Consider the following 12,841-nt stretch of genomic DNA (forward strand, 5'->3'; position numbering starts at 1 on the left):
GGGGGAGGTGCCGCCTTCCTCTGTCCGCCTCTGCAAGGAGCTGGAGACTGGACAGATTATCAAGTCCCACTGTGGGAGGGATCCAGGGACACTCTGGATCCCTGCCATGTTGGGTTTGCAAAAATAAGCAGCTTTGGGGTACAGGTCTTCCAGAATATGAGCCTCTATGACCTTCAAGGCAGGAATCCCCACACCTATGCACCCCAATTTATAGCCTGGGCTTTGGGACCCTGGTGGGCTCAGGCCACAAGAACTCTGGGCCTTTCTCTGATTCAAGAAGTTTCTCTGGAGACAGGAGCGATACCACAGCGCATTTGCCTTGCACGCAGACAACCCAGGATAGACTGATTTTGATCCCTGACATTCCATAAGGTCCCCCGAACCTGCCAGGAATGAGGAGGAAGTCCTCCTCACTCAAAGCTCAAACTAAGTCAGACTCTCCCGGGCTATGATCCTCAGCACCCTAGTGGTCCTCCTTGCCTGACTCTCACCTGGTTCCTCCCTCATGTCCTAGGGCAACTGGGAGGTGTTCCTGCCACCCGCTTTCCCCTGGTCCTCACCACACCTCCCCTGAGTGCCCCACACAGCCTTCCTGGGTGGGTCCTCGCAGGCTTCATCCACATTTCCTGTCAGCCCCATGGCCAGACTAATCTGGTTCCCCATCTCTTACCCCCCCCCCCCCGCACCTGAGGGGGTGTCTCTTGCTCAATTCTCCCACCCCAGGGAGGCCTCTGGCTAGCACCTGCCACCTTTGGCTGGCTGCCCCCACTCTCGAGAAGCTTCTACCGCCCTGGGGCAGGAACATGGGATGAGAAACAGTCTGTGCCCATGGCCTGGAGCGGGAGTCTCTGGGAGTGCAGGGAAGACTCAATGGGTGTAGCCACCCTCGCTGGCCTGTGTCTCCCACTCACTCCACCATCTGGGAGCCTGCTGGGCGGGCATAGTGGCCCCCGAGGGTCTCGCTTGAACACCCACAAACTGGCATATCTTGAAAGCCTGGCCCAGTTCTGCCAGGATCCATAGCTGCCTCCTTGCCATTGTAGATGTATGAGGTGGGGGTGCTGATGGCGCAGATAGGAAAGTTGGGTGGTAGGGCGAAGACACCCACCTCTGACCTCCACGTGCTGCCCTCCAGGAAGGGGCTGAGAAAGTGGGGACAGTGCTGGGGGGCACAGGGGGCTCTGACCGGCTTCTTCCCCCCCCCCCCCCACAGGACAGAGACAATTCTGGTGCCACAGTTCTGCATCTGGCAGCCCGCTTCGGCCACCCGGAGGTCGTGGACTGGCTCCTGAGATACGGCAGTGCAGATTCCACCTTGGCCACAGAGACGGGGGCCCTGCCCGTCCACTACGCGGCTGCCAAAGGGGACTTTCCCTCCCTGCGGCTGCTCCTCCGACACCACCCCGAGTAAGCACCCTCTTCTGAGCACCCTGGGGGCCACCAGGCCAGAGACACCTGCAGGTGCACCTGCAAAAATCTCCACACGCAGCAATCCTATAGGCAGGTGCCTGAATCTGGGGTACAGGGGTCACAGGTTTAAGCTTGGGGAACACCCTCTGCAAGGCCAGACTGACTTGAGGTTGGTGTGGTTCGGGGGGAGGAGAGATGAGACAGAGCCAGGTCAGTCCTCAAGCCCAGTCGGATGTGGGAACCCCTGTCCTCCACCTGGGCCTTTTAGTTTGGCATTTCCTGTGGCCCCCAGCCAGGCCCATTACTAGGAAGGCAGCCCCCAAATCTCCTGGGACCCTCACCTGAGTTGTCCATGTTGGGAATGGGTTGGCAGTGGACACAGCCCAGTTCGAGGGTCCTTTGGTGGGCAGGGACCCAGCTGCCAGGCTCTGTGCACCTTGCCACAAAGGGGACTTGGCTCTTTCTCATCCAAATAGGGGCTGAGGGGTTGTGGTGGGCCCCTGGGTTTGCTTCCCTGGCATTCTGGTGGCATCCCTGGCGGCATCCCTGGCATCGGGATGGCATGAGTGGGTGTTCCATAAACCCTCCATGCAGCATCCCAGGGCTGGCCTTGAGCTCACCCCAGAGGACAGAGAGGACCCAGTAAGCTGTGAGTTGTGGCCAGGCTCTGGGCCCTCCTGTACCCCACACACATCATGCTCCAGGAGACTGGGAGGGAAGTGAGGGTGTCCCAGCTGGACCCCAGACTGTGACTGCTGTGATGTATCTGTCCTTTGCAGTGGGACCCTTGGGGGAGTGCGGGGCCCATGACATCAGGGAGCAGAGGTGGACCAGGAATGAGTGTTGGTCTTGGGGGGGGGGGGCACCAGAACCCTCAGGTTAGGGACCCTGGCTGGGACAGAGGCCTGGTCTCCAGGCTGCAAGGCCCGACTAGAGGCCCAGCTTGAGGCTGATGCCAGGCCCTGAATTATTCATTATTCATGACGGCTCAGCAACCCCCAGGCAGGGCGGAAGGACTCTGGGACCTCGGGGAAATCCGATCCCGCCCGGGAGGGGTGGGCGTGGCCCCTCTGGGCGGGAGCTGCACCCTGGGAAGGGGAGAGGGTTCTTGGGGAGATGGGACCCCAAAGCGCTGGGGGTGTGAGAAGGACGGGAGGAGGTCCCCAAGAGGCAGCACAGCGGGATGGGCGTTTGCCTTGCACGGGACCGGAACGACCCAGGTTCCATCCATCCTGAGCATCCCATAGGGTCCCAAGAGCACTGCCAGGAGTGATTCCTGAGCAGAGAGGCTGGAGTAACTCCTGAGCACTCACTGCTGAGTGTGAACCCCCCAAATATGGACAGAAGATGGCAGGAACAGTCTGCACCCCCTTTCCTGCCATCTGTTTTGAGGTGGTGATTCTGTACCCCTGCGGGAAATGTTTCAGCAGGAAGGAGTGGCTGACAGCAGTTGGGCTGGATTTTTGGGAAAGTTGTTTGTGTGATTTTTTGTTTGGTTGCTTGCTTTTTTGGTTTTTGGACTACAAGTGGCGGTGTTCAGGGGTTCCTCCTGAATCTTCGCTCAGAAATCACTCCTGGCAAGTTTAGGGGATCATATAGGGATGCAGGAGGTCAAAGTCAGGTGGGCCGAGTGCAAGGCAAATGCCCTACCAGATGTGCTGTCACTCTGGCCCCATTGTTTGTGTTTCGGTTCACACCCAGTGATGTTCAGAGGTTACTCTTGGCCCTAAACTCCGGAATCACTCCTGGCAAGACAGAGCTCAGGAGACCCAATGGACTGGTGGAGATCAAACCCATGTGGGCTGCATGCAAGGGAAACACCTTTCCCCCAGTGCTATGGCTCTGGCCCCATGGATTTGTTTTTATGTCCTGTCCCTGCTTTCTTGGTTGCTGTTGTTGTTTGGGGTTTGGGCACCCTACCTAGTGGTGCCAGAGGGAGAGGCTATTTCTCGAGGTTTGCACCCAGTGGTCTTGGGGGGGAATATGCTTTGCAGGGGAGGGAGCCAGAGTGGGTCAGCTGCATGCAAGACAGCTTCCTCATCCCTGGTTTATGTTTTGCTTTGTTTTTATTTTGGGGACCACTCCTAGCAGTGCTCAGGGGTTACTCCTGACTCTGCACTCAGGAATCACTCCTGGTGGACTCAGGGAACCATATAGGATGCTGGGAATTGAACCGAGGTCAGCCACGTGCGAGGCAAACGCCCTCCCTGCTGTCCTATCTCTCTGGCCCTCCCCATTTCTGACTCTGGCTCCCCCTTCCTTGATTTTGGGGCCTGAAGACAGCTGTTTCTTTTGCTCACCTCTCAGTGATGGGGTTCACCAGAGAAGTGTGGATTCATTGTGAGTACCCCAGGGGACCCCTTTGGTTCATGTGTGGTTGGAGACCCAACCCTCCACCTCACACATGCAAGCAGTCACTTCGCCATTCAGTCTGACCAGAAACACAGCTGTACCACAGAGACAGATGTTGAGGGGTGTCCATTGGGGCTCAGGCTGGAGAAATAGGCGAGTGGGCAGCACAGCTGATCTGAGATCCAGCCCAGCACCACATACAGTTCCGTGATCCCTGATCCCTGCCAGGAATGATCCCTGAGCTCAGAGCCAGAAGTGGTTCTTGAGCACAAGAGTCAGGAGGAAGCCCTGAGCACCACCGGGTGTGGTTGAGAACAAACCCCCAATATATTGGGGTCAGAGAGATAGCATGGTGGTAAGGCATTTGCCTTTCATGCAGAAGGTCGGTGGTTCAAATCCCAGCATCCCATAGGGTCCCCTGAGCCTGCCAGGAGCAATTTCTGAGCATAGAGCTAGGAGTAATCCCTGAGTGCTGGCCAGGTGTGACCCCCAAAAAATACCCAATATAAAAAGCCATGATGGGGGGCAGGCAGAGCAACAGCACAGTAGGGAGGGCATTTGCCTTGCACACAGCTGACTAGGGTTCGATCCCCTGCATCCCATAGGGTTACCCGAGCACCACCAGGAATTGACCTCTCAGTACAGAACTAGGAGAAACCGCTGAACACCTCTGGGTGTGGCCTCCCCTCCAAAAAGGACCATTATGGGCTGTGGGAAGGTCCCGCTCTATGAGTCCGGTTCTGGGGGCAGCTGCTGGCCTGTACCTGCCGCTCTCAGCCATGCCAGCTGGCTTGGGCCACCTGGAGGAGGCATCCTGGCCGAGTGTCCACATTGCTCTGTGCGATCACCGTGTCCCAGCCTAATGGTTACACTATGTCTTCCCAGGAGAAGAAATCAAGATTTATGTGACTAACAGCTACAGGGATAGCATAGTGGGTGGGGCATTTGCTTTGCGTGAGGCCATCTCGGGTTCCAGCCTGGACACCTCATAGGGTCCCCTCGCCCCACCAGGGTAGTGATCCCTGAGTGCAAAGCCAGGAGAAAACACTAAGCACCACCTGGTGTGGTCCCAAACAGGAAACAAATGTTTGGGGCCAAGTGATAGCCCAGTGAGGAGAACGTTTGCCTTGCACATGGCCAACCTAGGTTCTATCCCCAACATCCCATAGGATCTCCTGAGCATCACCAGGAGTAATTCCTGAGCACAGAACCAGGAATAACCCCTGAATACTGCCAGGTGTGTCCCTCAAACAAACAAGAAAGGAAAATTAAATGTATGTAGTAACAGGTCAGGGGCTCAGGGCATGGGTCTATGGAGGCTGCTGGTACAAGGACCCACTTGGTATCCTTACCATGACAGGGAGGACTTGGGGGAGGCAGCCAGAGACTCACTACAAGCCCAGCCTCATCCTATGAGTTCTAGAAGTCTGGCTGGACTGAGACAACTGAGATCTGTCATTCCCACCAGCCTTTGACCCGGAAGTAGATTTACATGTGGAAAGAAGGACCCATGTCAGGGTTCCCTAACATTCGTGGTCAGACAGAACAATTTTTTGGGGAACTGAGTGATAGATCAGCAGGATGGGCATTTGCCTTGCACACGGCCAACCTAGGTTTGATCTCCAGCATCCATACAATTCCCTGAGTCTGCCAGAAGTGAGCCCTGAAACCAAAAATAAAAAAAAAAATCTTTTGGGAACCCTCTTACACCTTCCCAAAAGAAGCTGTAATGCCAACTGGCCTGTGTGGCACTGAGACTCATGAAGAGACTGGGCAGGACCTGATTAGATGCACTCTCAGGCTCTCTGTATGGCAGAAACTCAGTGGACACCCCTGTCCCCAAAGACCCCGGCGGCCACCAGCAAGGTAGGAAGAGTTAGGATTCCTACACAGCTGCCAGGTGCTGAGGGTCCCCAGATTCTTGGGGTTGGGCAGTACTGCCCACTGGGGGGTGGGGCAAGACCAAGCAGAGTCTCAGGAACCCCTCAGCCCTCTCCCCAGGGCCCAGCCACTGCCCCAGCCCTGCAGGGCTCCAGACGACCCTTGCCCCAGCCCCAGGAAGAGCCCAGCATGCCACAGCTGACAGAGAAGGGACAGACAGATGGACAGAAGTCAGGGAGGTGTGCACACAGACTACAGCTGGTTTTGCCTTTCCACCTTGACCTCTGGCCTCTGTGACTCAGTTTCCCAGCTCAGAGCAGGCGGTGTCACCATCACTAGGAAGTCATTCCCTGATGTATCTGCCATGGTGCCCGTTACAGGGGCCTTATGGGGGGGGCGGGGCCCATTAGAGGTGGAAGTTTCTGTTGAATCCCAACCCAACAGACTAGGAGTCCAGAGGGCAAGAGAGCTGAGGTAGAAGATGGGGTATGGACTGGAGAGATAGCATGGAGGTAAGGCATTTGCCTTGTATGCAGAAGGTCGGTGGTTTGAATCCCGGCATCCCATATGGTTCCCCGAACCTTCCAGGAGCAATTTCTTTTTTTTTTTTTTTTGGTTTTTGGGCCACACCCGGTGACGCTCAGGGGTTACTCCTGGCTATGCTCTCAGAAGTCGCTCCTGGCTTGGGGGACCATATGGGACGCCGGGGGATCGAACCGCGGTCTGTCCTAGGCTAGCGCAGGCAAGGCAGGCACCTTACCTCCAGCGCCACCACCCGGCCCCCCAGGAGCAATTTCTGAGCATAGAGCCAGGAGTAGCCCCTGAGCACTGCCGGGTGTGACCCAAAAATCAAAAAACAGACAAAAAAAAGAAGATGGGGTACCCGGAAGGCACCCCTTTCCCACCAAAGCATACCACAGAGAATCTGCCCTTTTCTCTCAGGTTCGAACTAACAGGCCTGCCATGGGGGGAACCCATGGAAATGCTCCCCCCCCCTTGCAGGCCTTGTGCAAAGCTGAATCTGCACCCAGCGGCTGTTCTGTGCCAGCTTTGGGCGTCCGGGGCACCCTGGGGTCATGGCTGCTTGCCAAAGGGGGCTTCTAGGAGGCTGGAACTCACAGCAGATCTGGCCTCCCCCTTACATTTTATCACAACTGGACAGAGCCTAGCGGGCCCCTGGGCGGGGGGGCCCTCCAACTTTCGCTCTTCAGGACCCCCACACTCAGTGTACCTTGGTTACGGGGTGAATAATTCAGGCTGCCGAGTGTCGCCCATGAAATATTCACAAGGCTGTTACCGACGGGGGAGCCAGTGGAAGCATGTGGGGGCGAGGCTGGCACTGGTGCGTGGAGGTCCGTGGCAGCCAGCCAGCACGGCGAGCAGCAGAGTGGGGGTGTCTGTGCCCCGAGCTATGCCCGCTGGCCCAGAGGACTGAGAATCCAGGGGCAGCGAGGGCGAATCCCTGGGGTTCCCATGGTGTGGTGGGTTGGGAAGAGGCTGCTGGCAGCTGGGGGCCCAGGAACCTGTGAGGGCCTGCTGGGAAGGTGGGGGTTATGGGAGGGAGGGGCCAAGTCAGGGGGGGCAGGCCCCTGAGGAGTGGACATTCAGGGTCCATGGACAGACCAGCTGGCGACTGGTTGAGGAGGGAGGGGCAGGGGCATAGGGTTGGCGCCGGAGCTAGAGGGTGGGGAGACAGACGGGTGGGTGGGAGGTGGCCATGCGGGGTAACAGCCCTTCCTGCCACCACACCCCAGTGGGTAGGACAAGGTCCAGGGGAGGTCACTGGAGGGTCCCAGGCAGCTCCTGTGTTGTGCCGCCATCTGGTGTCCAGTTTTGATCATTGCGCGTATGTGAAGTCCCAGAGACCTCACCTGTCTGGGCCAGCAGCCGCTAGAGACCCCCTCCTTGTGAGGTGTGGGGTGCTGACAGCTGACAGTTAGGCCCCTCAGGAGTGGAGTGAGACATTGGCGGCCCTTTCCCATTTTCTCTTCACCCCTGTGTGCCCACAGGGCATCACAGACAGAAGTGCCCAGATGCAACCTTGTGGCCAGCCTCTGGCCCACGCCATGGGATGCGATCGTACCTAGTACAGGGTCTTCTTTTTTTTTTTTTTTTTTTTGGTTTTTGGTTTTGGGCCACACCCAGTAATGCTCAGGGGTTACTCCTGGCCATGTGCTTAGAAGTTGCTCCTGGCTTGGGGGACCATATGGGACACCGGGGGATCGAACCTCGGTCCGTCCAAGGTTAGCGCAGGCAAGGCAGGCACCTTACCTCTAGCGCCACCGCCCGGCCCTAGTACAGGGTCTTCAATGACAACTGTCTGGGGGTGTGGCCACGGTGCATGAACTAAATCACTGCAAAAGTGCACCTGCTGGGGCCAGAGCGATAGCACCGCGGGGAGGGTGTTTATAGCCTTGCACGCGGCAGACCCAGGTTCGATCCACAGCAGCCCATGAGGTTCCTCGAGCCTGCCAGAAATGACTTCTGCGCTCAGAGTCAGAAGTAACCCCTAAAAGCACTGCCAGGTGTGGCCCAAAAGTCTAAAAGAAGAAAGAGATCCACCTGTTCTACTTCTTTATTATTTGGGGGTCACACCCCGTGCGGCTTACTCTGGGCTCTGTCAGCTGCAAACCAGGCGATCCCTCTTACTGTGCTATAATTTGGGCCCAGCTGTGTCTATGTAAACACCGTCTCCTCCATCTGGGTCGGTTCCAGGCCATCTCCAGGCCCGTCTTTGTGGGTACTGGCCTAAATGCGGGCAGTCTTCTGACAGGGCCTGCTCGGAGGCGCAGGAAGAGGTGGCTGGGGTCCGAGCGAGCGAGCTAGGCAGAGCCAGGCCCTGTGAGCTGAGGATGCCCGAGCTTGCCAGGGCTTGCCAGGGGCCCGGCGCGAGGGTCAGGGGCCAACGCTGGCCCTCTCCCACTCCCACCCGCACACCTGCCCGGGAGATGGCGAGGGGACTTTGGGGGCCGGGCCTGAGACCCCGCGTGCGCGCTGCTTCTCCGCAGCGGGGTGAACGCGCAAACCAAGAACGGTGCCACGCCCCTGTACCTGGCGTGCCAGGAGGGCCACCTGGAGGCGACGCAGCACCTGGTGCAGGAGTGGCACGCGGACCCGCACGCGTGCGCCCACGACGGCATGAGCCCGCTGCACGCGGCGGCGCAGATGGGCCACAGCGCGGTCATCGCCTGGCTGGTGAGCTCGGGGGACGGGCTGGGGCGAGGCGGGCCGGGAGTGGGCAGGTGCCCGCTGCCCACTCCGCCTCCCTCCGTGATCCGGTCGCGATCACTGCTGGCATCGTTGCTGTCAACCTCACGCATATCATCTCCTCATCGTCTCCCACGATCTCCGCCTCCCGCGCGTCCAGGCGAGCTGCACCGACGTGAGCCTGTCGGAGTGCGATCAGGACGGCGCCACGGCCATGCACTTCGCGGCGAGCCGCGGCCACGCTAAGGTGCTCAGCTGGCTGCTGCTGCACGGCGGCGAGATCGCGGCCGACCACTGGGGCGGGACCCCGCTGCACGACGCGGCCGAGAACGGGGAGCTGGAGGTCGGTCAGGCGGGCCCGGCACGGAGCGGGTGCAGATTTCGGGGGGCGTGTCCCGATGCCTGTGGGCGGGGCTTGCCTGGTGGGCGTGAGCGAGGATTGGTGCAGACTCGGGTGGGCGTGGCCAGGAGCTGTCAGTGCACCTGCCAAGGGGTGGGCGTGTCCCGAGGGTGCTGGGCGGGGCGTGCGTAGATGGACGTGACCGGTGATTGGTGCATGCTCGGGTGGGCGTGGCCAGAAGCAGGTGGGTGTGTTCTATGTGGGCGGGGCCCTATGCTGGTGGGCGGGGCCGGCGTTCTAGTGGCGGAGCGGACTCGGATGGGGCGGGGCCTGAGTCGTGGGCGGTGCTAGGGGTGGTGGGCGTGGTCTTATGCTCGGGGGCGGAGCCTGCGGGACAGGCTGCTCCCGGGCGCCCCCTGCCGGCCCCGCTCCGCACTGCAGCTCCATTCCCGCTGCGTGTCCCGCATCCTCACCCGCACCCCGCACCGCACCCCGCAGTGCTGCCAGATCCTGGTGGTCAACGGCGCGGAGCTGGACGTCCGCGATCGCGACGGGTACACGGCCGCTGACCTCTCGGACTACAACGGCCACAGCCACTGCACCCGCTACCTGCGCACGGTGGAGAACCTGGTACGACCCTGGCCCACCCTGCCCACCACCCCAGGGGAGCCTCTGACAGTCACCGGGAAAGTGGGGGCTACCTGCCTACCTGGAGCAAGGCCCAGGGAAGGAGAATAGGAGGCGGGGGTCTTGGCTGGGGAGCCCAGGCTACTCCGAGGCGGTGCCCAGCACCTCAGTCTTTCATTCTTTTTGTTTTGTTTTGTTTTGTTTTGTTTTGTTTTGTTTGTTTGGGGCCACATCTGGCTATGCTCAGGGATTATTCTTGACTCTGCACTCAGGAATCACCCTGACAGGCTCAGGGTTCCCTATGGGGTGCTGGGGATCGAACCTCAGTTGACTGCGTGCAAGGTCATAAGCCCTGGCCCACACACAGCCTACTAGGGGGGGGATCACGCTGTCCCCCCACTTAGTGAGATGGAAACTCAGCTCAGCCATTCCCCCGAGGTCGTGGGTCTCGTATGCACGCACACCCATGAGGGAAGCAAGATGGAAGGCAGCTGCCTGGGTAACCCGTTATCCAGGGGTCAAGCAGGGCGCCAGGAGACCAGCTGTGCCTTTCCAGCCAGCTCCCATGGGTGCCCTTAGCTGATGTGAAGCAAGTGCCACCCCACACCCATCCCCCCATGCACACACACATGTTCACACACACACACACACACACACACACACACACACACACACACACACACACACACGCCCCGCTGGGGCAGCCCTGACTGAAGCCAGCTCCAGGAGGCTGGCCCAGAAAAGCCAAACACTCCCATAGAGCCCCTGATTACGGGGCCAATGAACGGGGCCGCCGCAGCCGTTACCTGGTGCCCGCCTGCCTTCTTCTCCCTGGGGGCCTGTGACACTTCTCAAGGCGAGGGGGCGCGGGCACGCAGGCTGGGCTGGAGGCAGCAAGCGGCGGGCTGGCCAGCATGGGCAACGTAAGCAGGGGGCCCCACACCTGAGCCCACGTAGAAGGGACCGGCCCATAGCAAGGGCATGGAGGTGGGTGGAGGGGACTGGCTTTCAGTGGCCTGGACCCCAGCTGTCAACCAGTAAGGCGGGACTGTGGCGTCTCCCCTAAAGCTTCACTGGGAGATGGGCCGGGCTGGTGTTGGGGTTTACCATGGATCAAGCCCACGCAAAGAGGTAGATTCCTGCCAGGAAATCGGGGAGACCAGACTCTGATGGGGTGTCTGCTCACCTGCTATCCATCAGCACCAGCCCTGGAGCTTCCTCTGTTCACACCCCCATCCCCCAGAGAGGAGCTAGCTAGGCCATCATCTTCCCCCTTGGGTCTCTTCTGCCTTTCTCTGAGCCTGCGCGGTCATGGAGGCCCAGACGTGGCAGTTTACTGTACTGGCTGCTGAGTTTGGGTCGGAGCCCAGAAGATTCTGAGGGGCTCCAGAACGGTGGGCCGGGGAGGCCAGATGGAGCAGTGGCTCTACTGAGGCTGTCCAGCTAGGTAGGGCCCGCCTGGGTCAGAGACCCGTTAGATCTGCAAGCCGGGCCAGTGGGTCATGCCCCCATCCCCCTTGTCCCCATTTCCTTCTGGCCCAGAGCGTGGAGCACCGTGTGCTGTCGCGGGACCCGTCAACGGAGCTGGACGCAAAGCAACCGGACTCGGGCATGTCGTCCCCCAACACCACCGCGTCGGTGCAGCCACTGAACTTGGATTTCAGCTCTCCTACCAGCACCCTGTCCAACTATGACTCCTGCTCGTCCAACCACTCCAGCATCAAGGGCCGGCGTCTCACTCAAGGTGAGTGAATTCTGTCCACAGGTTCAATCCCTGGCACCCCATATGGTCCCTTCCCCAAGCCTGCCAGGATCGAATTCTGAGCGCAGAGCCAGGAGTAATCCCTGAGGGCCGACGGTGTGTCCCAAACCCGCCTCCCCAAAATCTGTCCACAAGTGACCCTGCAACTCCCCGGTCACCAGAAGGGGGTGCTGTCCCAGCGAGGAACAGAGCAGGGGCTGGAGGGGAAAGGGCGCACAGGCCTGTACTCATGAGACATCCTCACCAACACTTCCCTGCCAACACAGGCCCCTGTGCACGGTTCACTCTCCTCCTTCACACCAGCCTCAATTGGATCCCCCAAAATGGACACTCTCACCCCGGGGTTAACCTTCACCCAGCCTACACACAAACCTCGGGCACATGCTGGCCACGCCCTGACACTGTACCCATCCTTGGTCCTGCCCGCTTCGTGCCACTAGGTGGAGGCCTGCCGAGCTGGCAGAGTACTCTGCAAAGATGGGGGTGCAGCCAGACCGCCACAGACAGAGCTGGCCTAGGGACATGCCCGGCAGCTCCACAGCCTGGGCCGCCTGAGCGTCTGGTCCTTCTTCTCCACCGTGCATGGCTGGGAGAGAGCCCCCCATGGTGCAACTGCACCCCTGAGACTGCGAGGCCCCTTCACGAACTACTGCTAGGTGGGAACAGTCCGGGACTTGGTGTTAAGCGCCCCCCACTGCCTCACCTCCTCGCCTATCTCTCTCCACGCACAGGGCTGCCCAGTACCAGAGCTGCAGCCATTCAGAACTACATGGACATGCTGGAGCCGGAGCTGGGCCTGTCCAGGGGCACAGAGAAGACTACGTCGCCACCGCCACCACCCAGCTTCCCGCCGCCGCTGCCGCCATCTGGCACCCAGGTGCCCCCACCCCCGCCGGGCTACCCAGCCCCCAAGCCTCCAGGAGGGCGCTCGGCCTCGGACATCTACGTGCAAACCAAGAACAAGCTCCGCCATGTGGAGCCTGAGACTGGCAAGGAAGAGGTAGCACCCCTCAGCTGGGCTGATGGGGAGCAGCCAGGCCTCAGAGCCTGTTTAAGAGTCTAGGGGGGCACCTCAGAGGACAAGGGGGGCAGAGTGGTGTGTGTGGCAGGCTGCGGGCAGCAGAGGGTTGCAGGGACATTCTCCCGGTCTGTCCTGATGGGTATCGAGGGACTGGCGGCTTCCCGCTTGGTGGCAGGTGGAATGGGGCTGGCAGTGCCTTGGGAGCTCCTGCAGGTGGCAGGTGGGGCCATGGCAGTGCCTG

General features: G+C 59.9%; 1 protein-coding gene across 3 annotated transcripts in view; it reads left to right on the forward strand.

Annotated features, from left to right (window-relative positions):
* Positions 1-12,841, forward strand: part of ESPN (espin) — a 28,143-nt gene that overhangs the window by 2,149 nt on the left and 13,153 nt on the right. For all 3 annotated transcript variants that reach the window (XM_049775301.1, XM_049775303.1, XM_049775304.1), the window contains exons 2-7: positions 1,214-1,407; positions 8,652-8,838; positions 9,011-9,193; positions 9,689-9,820; positions 11,360-11,561; positions 12,311-12,582. In XM_049775301.1, the coding sequence (XP_049631258.1) occupies positions 1,214-1,407; positions 8,652-8,838; positions 9,011-9,193; positions 9,689-9,820; positions 11,360-11,561; positions 12,311-12,582 (1,170 nt within the window). The remainder of the gene's footprint in view (positions 1-1,213; positions 1,408-8,651; positions 8,839-9,010; positions 9,194-9,688; positions 9,821-11,359; positions 11,562-12,310; positions 12,583-12,841) is intronic.

This window comes from Suncus etruscus, chromosome 6 (assembly GCF_024139225.1).
Source record: "Suncus etruscus isolate mSunEtr1 chromosome 6, mSunEtr1.pri.cur, whole genome shotgun sequence".
NCBI lineage: Eukaryota > Metazoa > Chordata > Mammalia > Eulipotyphla > Soricidae > Suncus > Suncus etruscus.